General features: G+C 49.2%; 1 protein-coding gene across 1 annotated transcript in view; it reads left to right on the top strand.

Moving 5' to 3' along the window:
• The first annotated feature begins 8,022 nt into the window (after positions 1-8,022).
• MATN1 (matrilin 1) overlaps positions 8,023-20,287 on the top strand; it is a 26,727-nt gene continuing 14,462 nt past the window's right edge. The window contains exons 1-2 of the mRNA XM_027667353.1: positions 8,023-8,110; positions 12,543-12,889. Coding sequence (XP_027523154.1) covers positions 8,023-8,110; positions 12,543-12,889 — 435 coding nt within the window. The remainder of the gene's footprint in view (positions 8,111-12,542; positions 12,890-20,287) is intronic.

The following is a 20,287-nucleotide window of genomic DNA, read 5'->3' as shown; positions in this document are numbered from 1 at the left end:
GTTTTCTCTCCAAGGGCTCAGAATAGTTTCCCAAGAAAGCCTGGCTCCAAACCCCCTGAAATGTGATAAAATGTATAGATTTATTGTGAGCTTCCAGCCAGGTCAGGGGCTGAGCTCGAGACGGGAAGTGGTTTTGGTTTTCTGAAATGTTGGGGGACTTGGCCAACACAAACTGAGCACAAGCTGTCCCAAACCTCTCAATAAGTCAGAGCGTGGCACTATCAATGCTGGGTTTGAGCCTGATAAAAGACTCTTTTTAATATGCCACTGTTGCACTGCTTTTTCTTCTCTAAACTGATTTACTGAGGTGAGTCTCAAATACAGGCTGAGAACCAGCTCACACAAATATGTTCAGTGCTGCTCCACATGTTGTTTTTAGTTTTCCAGTGCAGAGGAGAAATGAGCAGCAATTCTTTGATGGAGAGAGGAGATTGAGCTGATGGAGAGAATAGATTGAGCTGATGATCTCTGATGGAGAGAGGAGATTGAGCTAATGATCTTTCATGGAGGGAGTAGATTGAGCTGATGATCTCAGCAATGACAGGACAGATAACTAAGAGGGTCTTGACCAAACCAGCAACATCTCATGGAGGTGGAGATGCTCCAGGACTCCAGAGGTGTCCATCAGATGACCTGACTGACCTTGGAGCTTTCCACCCATCTGACCCAGAGCAAAAGCTCCAGTGGAAAAGGGGCTTTTTGCTTTACAATTACAGAATCATTAAGGTTGGAAAAGAACCTCTGAGATCACCAAGTCCAACCATCAACGTGGCACCACCACCAAGTTCACCACTGTGCTTTATGTTAGATGCTGGAGGTGCTCCCGTGCCCCATTCCCAGCCCTTTGGTCCAACGTTTGATAATCCTGTGCCCTGGTGGGAAATGTTTCCTTCTGATGGAAGCAGCACAGGTTATTCCAGCAATCCAGGCCACCCCTTTTTTGTAAGAAACTCTTTGACATGGAAAAATGATTCTACATCTCTAAAATGAAAAACAGTCAAGCTGATTCTACAAATCCTGCTGGAAGTTGAACAGCGCCAAAGCTGGCAGAGAATCCAGTGCCAGTAAAGCCTGGGGAGGATTGGAGGCATTTTTCTGGTGCTGGCTTCTATCAGGCTTGGAAATGGCATCTGGGAATGTGAGGGAGCTGCTGGAAACCTGGGGAAAATGATGTGTAATGTACCAGGAACATCCACGGGCAGAGCTGGGCAGGTCGAGCCAGAGTGTCCACTGTGATGGAAAGGCCTCCCCCAGCCTGAGTGGGTATAAACAGACCTTATAAACAGACCTCGAAGAGGGCAGAGAGAGCAGCTTGGCAGCATTCCCTGGTACCTCCTGGAGCTGCCATAGCCCGTGTGCTGCCTGGCCCCGGAGCGGGGCAATCCCGGGTGATGGATGTGTGGAATGTCTCCAGGAGGCTGTCACAGCACAGTGTCCTGCACCACAGGGGCTGTGTGTCGTGGTTTCAGGCTGCCTTGGTTCCTGATGGTTTGAATGACTCCTCTGAAGCTCCCAGGGTCCAACCCCCCGAGCCTGGCACAGGCACTGCTGTAATTGTTTAAATCAGAGCACATGCAAGGGCTTCACTCCTTGCAGACAGTTCATTAAGATAATTAGTCACTTGTGGCAGTCAAATGAAGTCACTGCAAGTGCTGTCCCCGGTGGTGGGCCCAGGGTGACACAAACTGGCAGTGTGGTGATGCATCAACCAAAGCCTTTTCTTTTGCTTTCCATCTTCACACTCATCCATCAGCCCAGGAGCCCCCACGGGCTCCAGCTGAGGAACTCCCTCACCCATGTGTCTGCTCACAGGGGGGTTGGGACATTTCTGTCAGTGAAAGTTATTTTATAATGATGCTCCTCTTCCTGGGTGATCCCAGAGTCTTTATTACTTCATCTCACTGAAAGTGTCCAAGGCCAGGCTGGATGGGACTTGGAGCAACCTGGATAGTGGGAGGTGTCCCTGACCATGGCAGGGGGTGGAATGGGATGAGCTTTAAGGTCCCTTCCAACCCAAACTATTCCAGGATTTTATGATTTCTACCCTGGTCCTTTTGTGTGGTTTGCTTTAATCCAGCAGCTGTTTTGGCTCATTCACCTCAGAGAAAATGAGCTGCCCACACAGAGACCACCTTCAGAACTGGCCAGTGTTAGAGAGCTGTTCCATTCACAGAATCCCAGGATATGCTAAGCTGGAAGGGACCCCCAGGGACCATCCAGTCCAACCCTGAGCCCTGCACAGGCCCAGCCCCAAGAGTCACCCCCTGTGCCCCAGAGGATCAGTCAAAGCCTCCTGGAGCTCTGGCAGCCTTGGGGCTGTGCCCACTGCCCTGGGGAGCCTGGGCAGTGCCCAACCAGCCTCTGGGGGAAGAACCTTTACCTGAGATCCAACCTGAGCCTGCCCTGACACAGCTCCAGCCATTCCCTGGGTGCTGTCCCTGCTCCCCCAGAGCAGAGCTCAGTCCCTGCCCCTCCTCTGCCCCTGCCCAGGAATTGGAACTGCACTGAGGTCTCCCCTCAGTCTCCTCTGCTCCAGCTGAACACACCAAGTGCCCTCCATCACTCCTTGTGTGTCCTCTCCAGACCCTTCCCCATCCTCATGTCCCTCCTTTGGTTGCTCTCTGACAGCTTCAGACCTTTCTTACACTGTGGTGCCCAAAACTGGCCCTTCAAGCCACCTGTAGGACAGAAACCACCTCAGGGGCTCCTGGGCCAGCCCAGAACTGTGTCCCTGCACAGGTGGAGAATTCCAGGCCCAGAGGGAGGACCTGAGCTGCAGGTGCTCAGCAGGAGAGCCAGGAATAGTGCCCAGGAGGCAACTCAGTCCCAGGACGGGGGGTGGAATATGTGAGCATGGTTAACATGGCAAATAAAACTGATCCCTCTGAAATAAGTGTGACCCATAAAATACATAAACATACCCCAGCCATAAACAGCATTTACTATTTACAGCATCAGAGCACGAGGATATTTGCCAGCTATTTGCAGCTTAAAGGATAAACAGCAGTTCCTTTGATCCTGGGCTGTTGGAAGGGTTATATTTAAAGCCATTCATGTCTCCCCAACCCTTCACCCTTTACATCATTTGTTTTATGCTTTGCACTCCCCCCACTGCTGGAAATATCACATTCCCAGTACAGGGGTGCAGTAAATACCCTTTATGGGAATGAAACAGGTTGGGAGAGCCCCCCCTCCACTGTGCCAAACCAAAATAGAAAATAAATAAAATACAACAATTGGAGCTTGGACTAAAAGGCACCTTTTGTCACCGTTTCTCTGAGTAGGTGGGAAATGAGCTGGGAATGCAGCTCAGGAACACTCAACCTGGGAACATCAAAGGGAGCCTGAAATGGGCAAGAAATGATGGAGAATTTTGCTAAACCTTGGAGTTTTGTAATGGCTGGAGGGCAGGAAAGCTGTGTTTACTACGACCAACAGGTTTGTTTGGAAGGAAATAAGAATCAACAGTAAACTACTCAGAATTTGGCTGCTTGTCCTTCCCAACCAGAGGGACTCAGCCACCCTCCAGATCCCTTCTGAGAAGGGCTGATGGGCCAGGGCTACAAACACTGGGCTTTTGGGAAAAAAAAAAAAAAAAAAAAAGATAAAGAAAAATGCAATATTTTAAAAGATTGGAAAAGACCTCTGAGATCATCGAGTCCCACCAGTCATCCCCCCCCCCACCATGTTCATCACTAAACCACGGCCTGAAGTGCCACATCCACAGGGTTTTTTTGAACACTTCCAGGGATGGGGACTCCACCACTGCCCTGGGCAGCTGGGCCAATGTTTGACCACCCTTTCCAAGAAGAAATTTTTCTTAATATCCCATCTAAACCTTCTCTGGCACAACTGGAGGTGATTTCCTCTCGTCCTGCCTTGTGCTTGAGCTCTGTTGGAAGTCTGGAAACATCTTGAGATCCCCCAAATTTTGATTTCCTTTCCCTCCCCCTCCCAAAAAACCTTCCCATTCTTCTGGGTCATTTCCATGGAAGCCCCTCAGGGTTTTGATTTGTTGCAGTGTGAAATTTATACCGAGGTATTAAATGGAATCAGGAGGTGTTTATTGGAAATATGGAAATACAGCACTAAAATACAGGTTTAAAATAAAAACATGAGCGAAACAAACGGCACGAGTGAAATGCCAAATCAAAACAAGGCATTGAAAATAAAATGTCATTTTTCTCGGCTTTGCCCATCTGATCAATATTCCTGTGAAGTGTTTTGCATACAGTGATAAAGAATCTGCATTTAGAGAGTTTTATGCCATCAGACTTGCTTGTCTGATGACAAATGAGAAGTTACCACCTCTCCTAACTCTAATATTGTCTGTATTAAGATGTGCTTGGGTTTTAGTACTTTCAGGACTTAAACTGGGCTTTGCTTTTTCCTGGCCTGGCCCAAGGCTGGCAGATTTGACACTTCAAAGAGGGAAGTGTCAAAGACACGTCAAAGAATGAATTTTGTCATCAGGATTTTCCAAACTAGGAAAAGGTTGTCACTAAAAGAAAGGATCCAAAGGAAGGTGCAGCACAGTGGAATTTTGGGGCATCACCCAGAGCTTTGAGGAGCAGCCAGGGAAGGAAAATCAAGCCTCTCTCTTGGCTGGGTGCAAAGGATGATGTTGGTCATGCTGGGGAGGACAAGCTGCATCTCCTGACCCCACCCTGGAATTGTTAAGGTTGGGAAAGACCTCTAAGATCAAGTCCAGCTGTCAACCCAGCACCATCACTGAGTTCACCACTAAACTACGTCCTCAAGTGCCACATCCACGCTTTTTTGAACTCCTGAAGGGATGGGGACTCCAGCACTTCCCTGAGCAGCCTGTTCTGGTGCTTTACAGCCCCTTCCCTGAAGAAATTTTCCCGATATCCAATCTGAACATCCTCTGGCACAGCTGGAGGCCGTTCCCTCTCCTCCTGTCCCTTGTTCCCTGGGAGCAGAGCCCGACCCCCCCCGGCTCCCCCCTCCTGTCAGGGGGTTGCAGAGCCAGAAGGTCCCCCCTGAGCCTCCTTTTCTCCAGGCTGAGCCCCCCCAGCTCCCTCAGCTGCTCCTGCTGCTCCAGACCCTTCCCCAGCTCCATTCCCTTCCCTGGACACGCTCCAGCCCCTCAATGTCTTCCTTGTCAGGAGGGGCCCAAAACTGCCCCCAGGATTCGAGGTGTGGCCCCACCAGCGCCCAGCACAAGGAGAGTCTGAACCACCTGACTCCAGCATGAGCAAAGTGGGACCAGGATCTCCTGCAAGAAGGGAGGAAAGAGGGGATCTGATATTTAAAAATCAGTCCTTTTTAAATCAGGAGCCATGGCTGTGTTGGAGGAGAGGCAAACCCTCCTTGTGCCAGGACACGTGAAGCCCCCAAGAGCAGCTCTGCCACTCTGGGGCCAGCACTGGCCATTAATGGTTTGTCTGTTTATGTTTCAACCAGGCTGGGGAAGAGCTTTTAAATGCATATTTTCCTCTCGAAAATATCGAACCCCGTGTTTGCATTTTTTCGGGGGCCGGGGGGAAAAATTATGTTTCATATTTTCCAAACAAACAGTGCTTTTACAGAGGCAGAAACGCAGGCCCTGAGTACCCAGCACACCTTTGCCCTTCACAGGAGTTTCAAAGCTCTAATGCTGCTTGTGTGCCACAAGCTCTGCTAGTGAAAATATTCACCTGAAATGTATTTATCTTCCTTTGCTAATTAACAGTGAAATGACACAGAGAAACTTTATATTTTCCTCGGCAAGAACAGCCATAGAGGCTTCATTTATGGAGGGCTCTGAATGATCCCTATTCATGGCCAGTAAGTACTGTCTGCACCAAGAGATCCTTGTCTGCAGGGCAGAGTGACAGAGAAACCTCATCATGGAGAGCTCGGGGGCAAAGCTTCCCAAATTTTAGGCTGTTATTTCACTTTGTTCCCTAATAGTTGTAAATGTAAGGGTGTAGGTGTTCTATATATCTGGGGAGAAAATGTAGCTCTGTGAATAAAAACACACGAGGATAGCAGTGAATAGTATATATATATACTTATATATATTAGCACTCATCAAAATTCATGATTTTATAAACATATCCATGAAAGGTTTGAATAGAGGAGTCGTGTGCCTGCATGTGTGTGCCTATATACATATTTATATATATATATATATATATATATATAAACACATAAATGTAACCATGTTCATCACAGAATCACAGACTGGTTAGGGTTGGAAGGGACTTTGAAAGGTAATTCCAACCCCCTGCCCTGGGCAGGGACACCTTCCACCAGCCCAGGTTGCTCCAGCCTGGCCTTGGACACTTCCAGGGATCCAGGGGCAGCCACAGCTTCTCTGGGCAACCTGTGCTGGAGCCTCCCCACCCTCACAGCCAAGAATTTCTTCCCAATATCCCACCTAACTCTGTTTTCCTTCAGTGGGAAGCCATTCCCCCTTATCCTGGCACTCCAAGTCCATCTAAAATTTCCCTCCATCTTCCTTGTAGCTCCTTCAGGCCCTGGAAGGCCACAATTAGGTCACCTTGAAACCTCCTTTCTCCAAGCTGAACAATCCCAATTCTCCCAGCCTTTCCTTCCAGCAGAGCTGCCCCGTCCCTCCCCTGAAACATTTGTTCCTTCTGGCTAAAATTTTCCATCCAGAGATCGCTGAAAGCCTGTGATTGATGGTTTGTACCTGGGAAGACAGTGGGACAAACCCATGCTGGTTTTGCATGAAGACCTCACCATCTTTCAGTATTTTAATTAACACTTTTCATGTTGAAAGGGTTCAGAGCAGCCTGGCAGCTTCACTAAGGACAGGTCCTTTTTTTCCCTAATCAAAGAGCTTTTCTCCACGGGAGCTCTTGGGCTCTGCTGAAGAGCTTTTGGAGTAAAGAGAGACTTTGGATAAGGGAAGAGAAACTGGGCTTTGAGTTAAAGGTGGTTTGCCTGGCACTGCACTAACACAACTCAGATTAAATGGCTGATTTATCCAAGGGTGTGTGGCTGGAAAGGTGAGCAAAGACTAATCCATCAGAGGAGAAGGGCTTTAATCAGCTGATGGTGTAAAACAGTAGTTAAAAAGAAGAAAACAGATGCACTGCTTTGTGACCAACCCATCATTAAATTCCTCTTACCCTGGTACCAAATCTCCCTGCTGCTCTCCCACAAAGAAAACACTGGATTTCAGCTCAACTTGCAGCATCATCAGTCTTGTTTGTTAAGTCAGATTATTGGCTTTTTGTGGCAGGAGCTGCATCTCCCTCCTGTGTACAGACCTGAACGCTGCACTGGAAAACTAAATCCGGCTCCTGATCTGTTTGTCTGTCCCGAGTTCCCTCTCTATTTATCCAGTTTAGGCTCCTGAGCCCTTTCCCCTCCCTGCTCTGCTGCACAGGGGCACAACCTCACAGAGAAGGAACTGTTCCCTGCAGGAAGAAACTTATTCTGCATCACACACTTTCTCCTGTGCCTGCCCAAGCCTTCCTCTCCTCTTCCTCTTCCTCTGCCCCTGAGCATTCCCCCTCAAAGCCAAGGCAGCAAAGCCCCCCAATCCCACGGGCTGGTTTCCAACACACGTGGGGACTGAGAGGTGATTTGTGTGATGCTGATCCCATTCCTCCCCTTCCCTGGGCTTTGCCAGAGGAAGGACAGTATCCTGACACACCACAGCCCGTGGCACAGCCCAAGGTTTGTGGCCAGGAGCTGCTGATTGGCAGGTCCAGCCCAGTTCCCCAGGGCTGGGCTCACTGGTCCCACTGTTACGGTCCCAGATTCCCCACATACCATCCCGCTGCGGCTCTTTTATAGCTTCCCATCCCCTTCCAGCAGCAATGACGCCATTGTGGAGGGATGGGGGCAGGCAGGGCTGGACATCCCCCCCTCCCCACCTTGGGGCAGGGTTTTCTCCCTCATCCCTCTCCCCTTGGAGCCCCCCCGGCGCTTCACACGTGTCAGGGGCTGGCTCGATGCCTCCCCGACGAAGGGCAGGTTAATACCTCTGGGCCAAGGCTCCTGCTCTCCACTCCCCATCCCGCCTCCAGCTCCTCCACAGCCATGGACAGGATTTTCTCTGCCTTGCTGCTCTCTTTACTGCTCCTCCTCCAGAGCTACACCGTGTGCGGGGCCCCTCCGCAGCCCAGAGGTGAGTGGGGAGCGCGTTGGGTCCTCAGCCTCTGCCACTTGTCCTGGCACTGGGAAGGAGGAGAAGGGAGAGGGAGCACCCAACATCAGCCAGGGAAGTGAAGGAACTTTCCCAACTGCGCTCCTGAGGCAGCAGGAGCTGGAGCTGGGTTTGCTTCTGGCTGTTCCATGACTTCAGTCTGCACTGAGGGACAGCGAGGTGGCACCGACTCACCCCGAGTCCCCAGGGCGGCAGCCATGGGACTCCAGGTCCCGGCTGGAGAAGGCCCAGGTGGGAGAAGGGCTGTCCTCTGCCTCCCAAAACTTCTCCTGTGCCTTCCAAAACCGCTCCTCTCCACAGCTCCACGAGGAGGGTCTGGCCAGGAGCTGGAGGAGGAGTTGGCCAGGTCCCCCCGCTCAGCCGGGGTCACCTCCCCGGGCAGCAAGGTCTGGCTGAGGTCGATGAGGTTGATGAGAGTAGGACTTTCCTATGTTTTCCTTCATCCTGAGCAAAATCCTGCTCTGTTTGACTTTCCAAACGGGGTGTAGGGCAGCCAGGAGGGAGGGGAGCTGCCTGCTCTGTAGCTCACATGGTTTTAACTCCCAGTTCATGTCAGAAAGTGCTGGACACCAAGGCAAGGGCTGCAGGGTCTGCTCCTGGGAAGCATCTTCCAGGGGCTCCAGGAAGCCTGGAGAACTCACTGCCAGACAGGCAGCCAAGGCCAAACTTACTTTTGGGTATTAAAAAATGTTGGAATGGTCTCGTGGTGATGCAGAACACGCATTTGTGGGCAGGCTGAGGGTTGTGACAGGGACTTCAGTGTTATCTGCTGCTCACGGAGGGAGATTTCTGCTACACTGACCCGTTTCTCCTCAGCAATTTGGGAAGGGAGAGTTATCTTTGCTGTGCTACTGAAGTCAGGAAATCAAACAGAGCAGGCATTCAGCTCAGCCCTTCTGCCACTTCTAAAATAAACTCCTTGTAGGTCTGGGTTACTCAGCAGCTTTCCTGCTCTTGGAATGAACATGGCAAAGATGCCAAAAAAGATATTTGCTGCTAAATCAGGGCATAAAGTTCAGCTATTCCTGCATAATTCCTAGTGTGGATATTTTTTTTTTAAAAGGACATTTTATTTCTGGTTTAATTCAACTTTGAAATAAACTATGCTGAGTCAAAATGTCAATCAGAGCAAGTGTCCTGTCTGTCACCTTCTGGAAAGGATTAAGGCCTGTGAGCAGACAAGCTGAAATCCCAAAGCTCCCACCTGATATCCCTTCTTTTCCCTTCATTTCTCTGAAATATAATTTACTCTTAAAAAAAAAAAGAAGTTGAAAATGTTATTTAGGACAAAATCATGGAGCTTTTATGCAAAAAGAAATAGATATATTTCAAAATTTCTATTGGATGCAACTATTCCTAAGGGAAAAAAAATAACTTTTCCTCCTTGGTTTGTCAGTAAATCCAGAGGTGATTCATCAGCTACATGGGCAAAGGGGAATCTGGGCTTTATTTCTGCAGGGACTGATAGCAAAACTTTGAGGCTTTCTCTGTACCTTCATTTCTTGCCTGTAAAATGGGCACAACCAAGTGAATTTTTCCTTCCTGTGCAACGAATTACAGTGGGAAAAATGAAAGTCATCCCTATGGGAAAAGGTTATATTGCATTTTAGAGGAAATTAGAGCATCTGACAAAGTGACCACTGCCTGCTTCCCTTCTTTAGCATTTTTAGCAAGACCTTTCTGGGAGCCAGAGGCAGATTCAGCATTAGTGTCTCTCAGGAAACAAACCTGATTATATTCTTTATGGATATATCACAGGGTATTTATTTTTATCTGCCCAAAAGACTGAAAGCTCCATTAGATTTCATGCTGAGGACTTGCTATAATATTTATGTCATCATTTGGAACAGATTTGTTGGCCCAAAAGCTCCCATTTAAAAATCTGTCCACAGAAATTTCCTTTATGCTGTAACTTCTGTAGTCCCTGGCTGCAGAAATCAAATATTAACAGAGTGTTTGATGCCCTGATAGAGACAGGCTAAACGATGGCAAAAAATTAAAAGAACAGCATGCTGTAGATCTGGTGGGGAAAAAATGGGACAATTCATTTGGAAAACCATAAAAAAAAAATATCAGCCCCTTTTTTATGTTTTGCCGCAGTTGAAAATGAAGATGGAAAATAGCAGGAAAATGGGAGCTTAAAGAAATAATAATAACAATCACTCAGCTCGTTGCACTGCTAATGCTTCCAGCTCCTTTCCACAGAGGATGTTTGTGGGGTTGGAGAGATTAAGTGTCAGTTATGTGGGTTTACAGCTCTGTGTCGTGTTCTCCCACCCCAGCTCACAGGCACAAACCCGGGCTGTGTTACCAAACACAACCTGTCAAAGGCAACACATATTTGGAGTTAAGAACACGGCCAGATATCGTGTTTTCCTGCCAAGAGACTGATCCACCACCTCTGCCTTAAACCTGTTTCTACTGAACCAAAATGCAGTTTGCAGCTCAAAATATTTGTCTCTATTTAGAATCATAAAATCATAAAATATCCTGAGCTGGAAAGGACCTGCAGGGATCACCCAATCCAACTTGTGGTCCTGCACAGGACACCCCAACAATCCCACCCTGTCCCTGAAAGCATTGTCCAAACACTCCTTGAGCTTGTCCATGTCTAGCATGAAAATGGGAAATTAAAGAAATAATAATACTAATAGTCACCCAGCTTGTTGCACTGTTAATGCTTCCTGTTCATACCAGCTCCTTTCCACAGTGGATGTTTGGTTGGAGGGATTAACTGTCAGTTATGTGGGTTCACAGCTCTGTGTCATGTTCTCCCATCCCAGCTCACAGGCACAAACCTGGGCTGTCTTACAGGAGTTTATTGGCAGTGCCATAAAGTGAAAAACAGGAGTTTTTCCTGTGGATGTGGTCGGTTAATCCAGTGTTTCGATGCTCAGCTGAGCCTGAGCTGCTGAGCGTGGTGCCTGGTTCTGGTCGTGCCTGACAGAGATCCCACCTCATTAATTAATTAATATCCATGTGGGTGGTGGTGGCTGAAATTCCATAACCCCTTCCCAGGCTTTGTTTGGTGCATAAGTGCAGGCTCGGGTTTCACCTGGGATGGGGCAACCCTGGCTGTTCATAGAGACTGGGAATGAGAGCCAGAAAGTGGGACCGGGAAAGGGGCCCTGGTGGGTGCCAGTTGTCCCTGAGTCAGCAGTGCCCTGGCAGCCAGGAGGGCCAACCCTGTCCTGGGGGCATCAGGGAGGGGATTGTCCTGTTCTGCTCTGCCCTGGGGTGGCCTCACTTCAACATTGGGGCAGTTTGGGGGGACACAATGGAGGGAAGGGATTGAGCCATTGGAGAGTGTCCAAAGGAGGGCAAAGAGATGGGGAAGGGCCTTGATTTGAAGGTGTGGGAGGACACTGAGGGCACTTGGTGTGTTCAGCTGGAGCAGAGGAGACTGAGGGGAGACCTCAGTGCAGTTCCAATTCCTGGGCAGGGGCAGAGGAGGGGCAGGGACTGAGCTCTGCTCTGGGGGAGCAGGGACAGCACCCAAGGGAATGGCTGGAGCTGTACCAGGGCAGGCTCAGGTTGGATCTCAGGCAAAGGTTCTTCCCCCAGAGGCTGGTTGGGCACTGCCCAGGCTCCCCAGGGCAGTGGGCACAGCCCCAAGGCTGCCAGAGCTGCAGGAGGGTTTGGCTGATCCTCTGGGGCACAGGGGGTGACTCTTGGGGCTGGGCCTGTGCAGGGCTGAGGATTGGACTCTATGATCCTTGGGGGTCCCTTCCAGCTCAGCACATTCTGGGATTCAGTTCACAGCTTCATCTCTCCCCTCTTTGCTGCCATAAGTAAATAAGGTTTCATTACTGACATTAGTGACAGCCTAGGGTGACAAGAGGTAGAGACCAAGGCTGAACACACCAAGTGCCCTCAGTGTCCTCAGGCAGCTTCCCCTTAAGGCCCTTCACCCTCTTCATTGCCTTCCTTTGGACACTCTCCAGTGGCTTCAGATCTTTCTTATATTGTGTTGCCCAAAGCTGCCCCAATGTTGAGGTGAGGCCGCCCCAGGGCAGAGCACAGCAGGACAATCCCCTCCCTGATGCCCCCAGGACAGGGTTGGCCCTCCTGGCTGCCAGGGCACTGCTGATTCAGGGCACTGCTGACTCAGGGAGAACTGGTCACCCATCAGGACTTGCTTTCCTAAGAAAGGATAAAGAACATTTAGAATCATTAGGTTCAAGTGCTCTCTGAGACAGGCAGCATCTGTTTCTGGTCATGCCTGATGGAGATCCCATCTAACCAATTAATACCCACGTGGATCGTGGTGTCCCAAATGCCACAACCCCAGAGAGGATTGAAGCTTCCTGCTCCTCTCTGCTCAGCCACTGCTCTCCCAAGACCACTTTTGTTCTATTTTTATTTTTTCTCCTCCCCTCCTTCCCCGTTCCAGGCACCCTGTGCAGGACCAAACCCACGGACCTGGTGTTCATCATCGACAGCTCCCGCAGCGTCCGCCCGCACGAGTTCGAGAAGATCAAAGTCTTCGTGTCCCGTGTGATCGAGGGGCTGGACGTGGGGCCCAACTCCACCAGGGTGGGGGTCATCAACTACGCCAGCGCCGTCAAGAACGAGTTCTCCCTCAAGACCTACCACACCAAGGCCGGGCTCCTGCAGGCCGTGAGGAGGATCGAGCCGCTCTCCACGGGCACCATGACCGGCCTGGCCATCCAGTTTGCCATCAGCAGGGCCTTCAGTGACTCAGAAGGGGGCAGGGTGAGGTCTCCCAATTTTAATAAGGTAAGCCAATTAAAAATTTGTTTTCGTTAAAGTGAATTAAAATATTTTTTTTCGAGAGAAACCAGGTGGTTTCTTGGGAGCTTCCTTTTGAGGAGAGCGATGGGGCCGAGGCGGAAGAAATGAATGGAAGCTGGAAAAAAAAAGATCAGACAGGTTTATAGGTCTGGTACTACCAGTGAGGACTCTGAGAGAAATTTGAAAGTGTATTTTTGGTGTATCTTCCCATGATGTAACACAAGCTCGCCGGGGCTTGGGAACTGTAGGAGTTCCAAGGAAAGATTCTGCACGTGACAATGGACGAGCTGAGGGGTGTCTCGAGCCACAAGATTCTTGAAAACAAAGCTCAGCTTTGAGACTTAGAGAAAGAAAATTTAAAAAAAAAATAAAAAATCCCAATGTGTCAATGCACAGAAACATTTCTGTTCTTGAGCATTGAGAGGCAAATTTACCTCTCACTGCTTCCAACATAACCTTGTAAAAATATTTCTCATCTCATTCTATTTTTGTTCCAATGTCTAGAAGGGCCAGGAGCTCCAAGCTTCTGGGAGGTGCAAACCTCTCAATTCTTCTTGAAAACAAAGCTCAACTTGGAGACTTAAGAGAAAGAAAAATAATAAAAAAACCCCAAACTGAATTATTTGAATGCCAGACCACAGAAACATTTCTGTCCTTGAGCACTGAGAGGCAAAAGAGACATTTACCTCTCACTACTTCCAACATAACCTTGTAAAAAGATTATTTCTCATCTCATTCCATTAATTGCTGTTCCAATGTCCAGATGGGTCAGAAGCTCCAAGCAGGAGAGGGGTTCCAAGGTGCTTGTCCTCCTTCCAAGAATGTCAGCAGTAGCTGCTCACTGTGTGACAGTAAATGAAGTAGGAATTAAGAAAGAGTTGGATGATGGTCCTGCCCTTGGAGAAGCTCAGCTCTTACCAGGAATATGATTATAGCTTTCATTTCCATGTCTCCTGTCACCAGACATCCACTCAAAGCTGTTGAGCACCTTTCTGGATGGATAAAGGTGCTGAGGAGTTCCAGTCAGGGCACAGAGCTTTCTTTCCAAAAGTGGACAGAAATTTCAGGCAGTTGCTAATTTGCCACTAATTAGGACCTGACAGCTCCAGGCAGCTCTTCCCCAGGTCCATCCCTTCCACCCTCATCCATGCAAAGGATTTAATAGTGGGAAAACACACTCGTGGACACCAAGGTGGCTTCTCTTCTCCACATTTGGCCTGGGAGCAGACGCCCAGCAAAGGGAGTTAAAACTGCTCCATGGATCTGTTCCAATGAGGAACTCATGGCTGGAAAAGAATTCCAGTGCTTCCCACGGCACCAGTGATCCCACACGGAGCACAACCCTGACACAGCTCCAGCAACAACCCCGAAGGCCCCAGGTCTCTGAGCTGGGAGTCATCTCCTCACCTCACAGCTGGGGGAAATCAAGGAATAGGAAACCCGGGGGAAATCAAGGAATAGGAAACCTGGGGGAAAACAAGGAATAGGAAACCTGGGGCTCATCATTCCCCCTGGAATGGTGCCCGGGTCCCAAATGAAGGATCCTGAAGGAGGAGTTTGACTCCCAGTGCTGTTGCATGAAGGCAGATCCCATGGAATTTGCCAGTTTTCTTATTGTTTACCTCTCAAATGGAATAAATAATGGATCCTTTTAGACCCACTTTCCTCCAGGACTGGTGTGCAACCCATTCATACCCCTCAGAAATCCCACCCTATTTCTTTATTTCTGCTGTCTTTACCTAATTCCCCAATGTCTTTTAGGAGACTGTGACCATATTTAGGTCAGGCCTGGCACATGGGTCAGGCCTGGCACACAGCCCTGATTTATACAATTATATAGATATTTATATCCATTATAACACTTCCAGAATTAACCTCTATTTTTATTCCTGACTCATGCTGACACCTCACACACAGCACTGCCCATCCCTGTGGATTGAAGAGACATTTTCACTGAGCTGTCCATGAAAATGCTGGATTTCCATCTCTAGGGAATCTCTTCCACACCATTAAACAACCCCTTTCTTTGGGCACTGTTTTCCTGCTCTTGTCTGCTCTGCATCTGTGCTGCCAGACAACCCAGCCAACACCCTCTTCCCATCCTTGCTCTTCCCTGTCATCCCAATGTTTGTGTGGGCAGCAGCACAAAGAACTCTGAAGCTGCTTTATCTCCTTGAAATCTTCTTTCCTGGACACCTTAAAAAAAGCAGAAAAACAGCAGCAGTCTTTTGAATGATTTCTCTTAGGTATTAAACTAAAGGGAAAAAAAGAATATCACCACATTTTCCCCTCTTTCTTTCTACTTTGGAGCCGAGGAAAGGGAATCACGGAGAGGTTGGGGTTGGAAAGGATCTCTGGAGGTCACATTGCCCAAGTGGGGCCACCCAGAGCTGGCTGCACGAGACCACACCCTGATGGCTCTTGGATATTTCCAAGGTGGAAAACTCCACAACCATTTGCACTTCTCTGGTTATTTTTTGTGTTTGGGTTTTTTTCCATTATGCCTTAAAGTCCAGCAAGTTTTTCCCTTCTGTGACACAGGTGGTGACCCCACCACCTGCCCGGGAGGATGCAGAGATTTAGGGAAGCTTCCAGAAACCCCGGACACGGTCCTTGCTCCTTCCCACTGCAGAAATCCAGCAAGACCTTGTGAAAATCCTGATTTTCAGCCGCGTGGGACACTGGGCAAAACATCACCTATTGTGTTGTGCTTTGTGAATCAAATGTCACCCCAGGGCAGGGAAAAGCACTATTTGTTTCTGTAGGAGCTCAGGGAAAAGTCTGTTCATACCTTTCTCAAAACCCACAGGGGGCCCAATTACTCGGAGCTTTTTTATTTTAGGCAGAACAACAAATAAATTGTCAAATTGCTGAGCAAATCAAGGGTTTATTTGAGTTTCTGCCCAATTCTCCTTTCAGCACTGTTAGAACATCATGTTTTAGAGAGGATAACGAGGCATCAGCACCTCATTAGCTGCTGAATTGTCTCCACAAGCAGCCCCGAGGTGGGAATACCTGGGGATGCCCAGGAATCCTCTGGTGTCTCAGTTAATCAGGAATAAATTGTGTCAGGAGAACACGGGGGATTTCTGTGTGACAGAACAAACATGAGAGGGATCCAGAAAGTCAGGAATTCACTGGCTGGTTAAAATGAGCACAAGATTTGACCTTGAAAAGCAAGATTTCTGAGCTTCCTTAGGGCAAAACTGCAGATCCTGCTCAGCTGAGCCAACAGAAAGGTTCAGCCTTTCTTAATTCCCCTCACATCACTTAGTCCAGCTCAGCAGAGCTTCTCCAGGATCCAGTGGCTGCTCCTTCCCAAACAAGGCACATACCAGGATTCAGCTTTTTAAATGAGACAAGGTCATGACACAGAGAATTACAGAGATCCCGAGACTGCAAATAATTTGGAGGTAGGTTTAAAAATAATAATAAAAGAAAAAAAAAAAGGACATTTTTTCACCTTGACTCAGGTTGGCAGGGTGAATGTGGGAAAAAATATGTTAACACTTGGGAGAAAAAAAATCAGGATTTCCTGATTATTTAGATAACCAAATATGATGTCAAAAATCATTTTATATTGGTTTTATTTCTTACACTCTTTCTGTATCACCTGGTCGTGGCTGTAGTCCCAAACAGGCTGGTTGGTCTTGGTGCTTGGTTCATTTTCTCCCCTGATTAATTCCTGATGCCAAATCCAGACTCTTTGCCCCCAGAAGTTTTGTTTTTCCCCAAGAGCAGGTCAGAAAGCAACGTGAATTTTGAGTAGATTTTCACACAGACACATCCTGAAGATCTTCCCCACACGATCCAGGTGCGGATGCTGCTCCCAGACACCTCCCGGGCTGTCTCTGGGGCTCAGCTTTGGGTGAAGATTGCCACAAGGAGATGGAAAGGAGCTCATTAAACCTGGAAACCCACTTAATTTAGACAGAAAACAGCGGGGGGACACCCCCCACCTCCCTCCTGTGCCAAACACTCGGGGCAGACGCGCCGCTCCTGACAGGAGCGTGTTCTCAGGGCGCTGTTCTCGCAGGAGAGACTCGCTGGTACATCTTGTTTGCTGACAGCTTGGGTTTGAAAAGCTCTAATTGGCAGCGCTGGAGGGTTCGCAGGAGGCAGAGGGCTGAGAGCTGAGCCGAGGGCTCTCTCTCCTGGCAGGAGGATCCATTGCATGGCTGGTTCTGCTCCCGCTCCAGGGACAACCTCAGTCCTCCCTTACCACCTTCATTCCCCTCTACAACACACACTTACATCTCCCTCTCCTTATTTCGGCCGCAATTAGAAGAGATAAACTCGAATTTATTTATTCCCCCTCCGGGAAGCAGCCAGTTGTGGAATTGTGGCGCTGCTGGGAGTTTTTGACTGTGCAGCCCTTCGGAAGTGCAGAGAAACAGCTGCACTTACAGGTTGGAAAGCTCGACGTTTTTCACGGTTTGGTCATATTTTGGACAGAAGGAAAGCTCTGAGTGGGTCAGGGATCGCTTTGGCGCTGCGGGATTGCTCTGAGATAGGGGACAGTGGCAAGGGAATGGCTGGAGCTGTGTCAGGGCAGGCTCAGGTTGGATCTCAGGCAAAGGTTCTTCCCCCAGAGGCTGGTTGGGCACTGCCCAGGCTCCCCAGGGCAGTGGGCACAGCCCCAAGGCTGCCAGAGCTCCAGGAGGGTTTGGCTGATCCTCTGGGGCACAGGGGGTGACTCTTGGGGCTGGGCCTGTGCAGGGCTCAGGGTTGGACTCCATGAGCCTTGTGGGTCCCTCCCAACTCAGCATATTCTGGGATTCTGGGATCTGACAATCTGATGACCTTCCTCCAGCCCCAGTGGAACTCTGCAGAGGAGCTTCACAGCTCCCAGAAGAAATGGTTCAAATCCCAGGACACCACAGAGCCACTGGAGCAGGAGCTGCTCCCATCCCATGGCAGTTCCTTCTCCACAACGCTCTCAGGGACAGGGGGGGATTTTTGGGGTGTCCTGGGCAGGGCCAGGAGTTGGACTGGATGATCCTTGGAGGTCCTCTCACCTCAGGATAATCAGCTGGAGGGTGGGCAGAGGGGGAAGGAGCCTCTTCCCCTGCATTCCCTGCACCCCCTGGACGTGTGGGGCAGGGAATCACACTCCTGACCTTCCCCAAGGTGACTTTTTTCCCCCCTAACTGAGCAGCTGGTGGGTCTTTCTTCATCTTCAGAAAGATGGAGAGCACACATGGCATAGAGGAGAACAGCAAATCCTGCCTCACTGACCAGCTGATGGCTCAGCCAAACTCCCTCTTGCTGCCAGACAGATTTTTTTTCCTGCCTTTTTGATGTTTCTTTGCTTTCTGTATTACTGAGGGTATTTGCTTGTGATGTGGAGGGGTTTTTTTGCTTCACAGATCACCTGCTGCTGCCGATTTTGTTTCTCCATTCTGCATCACATCCCATCTGAAGTTGGCAGTGGGCTCACAATATAAAACAGTTGTAAGGAGAAGTGGCAGGAGCAGATGAATTGGCAAAAAACAAGAATTAAGGTCTTGTGACAATGCCACTCTCAGAAGAAAAATAAAAAGGAAAAAAGGACAAAGGAGCAGGAATCTTGGAGGCTTTCCACTGGTTCAGGGCATCACCTAATCCAAGGTGAAATCCAGTTCCTGCTAAAACCAGCTGCCATTTAATGCTGGTGTTAACAGGGGTAGGATTTACTGTGGATTTAGAGGACATCAGAAATCCTGGCAGGCAGGGAATCAGAAATCCTGGGAGAGGGAATCAGAAATCCTGGCAGGCACTGACACACAGTGTGACCTGAGGCTCTTCCCCTCTGCTCCAGCTTCTCCATCTATTAAAATGTGGACAAGTCTTCATCTCGTGATGTTTCCATGACACTTCCTGAGATTCCCTGAAGTCCCACGTTGAGTTAGAACTGTCCTGAGTGTCAGCTGGGTGTTCATGAAGACAGAATTTGGCTTGAACATGAGTTTGTGTATGAAGAACATCACCTTTACCTTGCTTTCCTTAGGGGTGAGATGCACCCATTGTCCCTTAATTAAACCAGTTACATCCCTGGAAGAATCCCAGAATATAATGAGCTGCAAGGGACCCCCAAGGACCATCCAGTCCAACCCTCAGCCCTGCACAGGCCCAGCCCCAAGAGTCACCCCCTGTGCCCCAGAGGATCAGCCAAACCCTCCTGGAGCTCTGGCAGCCTTGGGGCTGTGCCCACTGCCCTGGGGAGCCTGGGCAGTGCCCAACCAGCCTCTGGGGGAAGAACCTTTGCCTGAGATCCAACCTGAGCCTGCCCTGACACAGCTCCAGCCATTCCCTTGGGAAGCTGGTGGGGGGGGGTTAAAATTCATGCTTCTTGTCTGCTCATGACCTTGCAGAACTTTCCCCAGGTTTCACTCTTCCTTTGTATATGTTTTTGAGTCACAAATAATTTCCAACTCTGACTAATTAACTAAAAACACTCTGCCTTTTTCATTTCTACTTCATTTTACCTTGATATTTTAGCCTGGGATATCTAAAATTTCAGTCCAGGCAATAAAGGCTCTCATGCCTGAGCTCAGAGCCTGCATGACCTGGTGGCTGAAGAGACAGAAACTTCCCAACCTGACCCTCCCCTGCCTCACCTTCAGGCCATTCCCTCCATTTAACCTTTTCAGCTCAGAGAGGAACTAACTCCACGTGGAAAAATGGCTTGTGTGGTGTCTGAAGAATGGGAAGAGGTGGTGGGATTTCCTTTCTCCTAAATTTTAGAAACGTGAGAGCTTTTTTACTGCCCCAGCCTTTCCACAAGTGATGGTGTGCAACACTCCAGCCCTGGGAGCTGCAGGATCACGGGCTCAGCCAGGAGTTTGACTTTAAAATATATTAATAGGGTTCTTTATACCTTGAGAACAAACCACAGACTTGATCCCAAGAGGTATTTTTATTAATTTAGGGGAGAAAATAAGGGAACTTGGCAAAAGGGCACCACACGAGCTGGACTAAAATGTTCCACCCCAATACTGACCCAGCACAGATTAATCCAGAAGACTTAAGTCAAAATTTGATCCCTCCACAACACTTAAGTCAAAATCCAACCTCTCCAGCTCCCAAAGCCACCCAGAGCATCAAGAAAGGGGCAGAGAAAGAGAAGCAGAGGGAGCAAGAAGAGAGGAGGAGGCAGAGGGAGAGGAGGATTGTGAAGCTGCCACTGGACCCTCGTGGCAGAGCAGCTGCCCCATGGCCAGAGGGCAGGGATGGGGCAAACCTGGGCCTTTGGGTTCATCTGCTCTGGGCCCCATGGCCACCCCCCAGGGCCCACTGGCCACTCTGGGGAGCCAGGCCAGGGGGAGGGGCAGTGTCCTCACTGTCCCTGTGAGCTGGGGGTGTTATAGGGCAGTGTCCTCACTGTCCCTATGGGTTGGGGGG

The sequence above is a fragment of the Corapipo altera genome, unplaced genomic scaffold (assembly GCF_003945725.1).
Source record: "Corapipo altera isolate COAL_440 unplaced genomic scaffold, ASM394572v1 215, whole genome shotgun sequence".
NCBI lineage: Eukaryota > Metazoa > Chordata > Aves > Passeriformes > Pipridae > Corapipo > Corapipo altera.
Note: the sequence above shows the minus strand (reverse complement) of the source record. Positions and strands in the feature narration are given on the sequence as shown.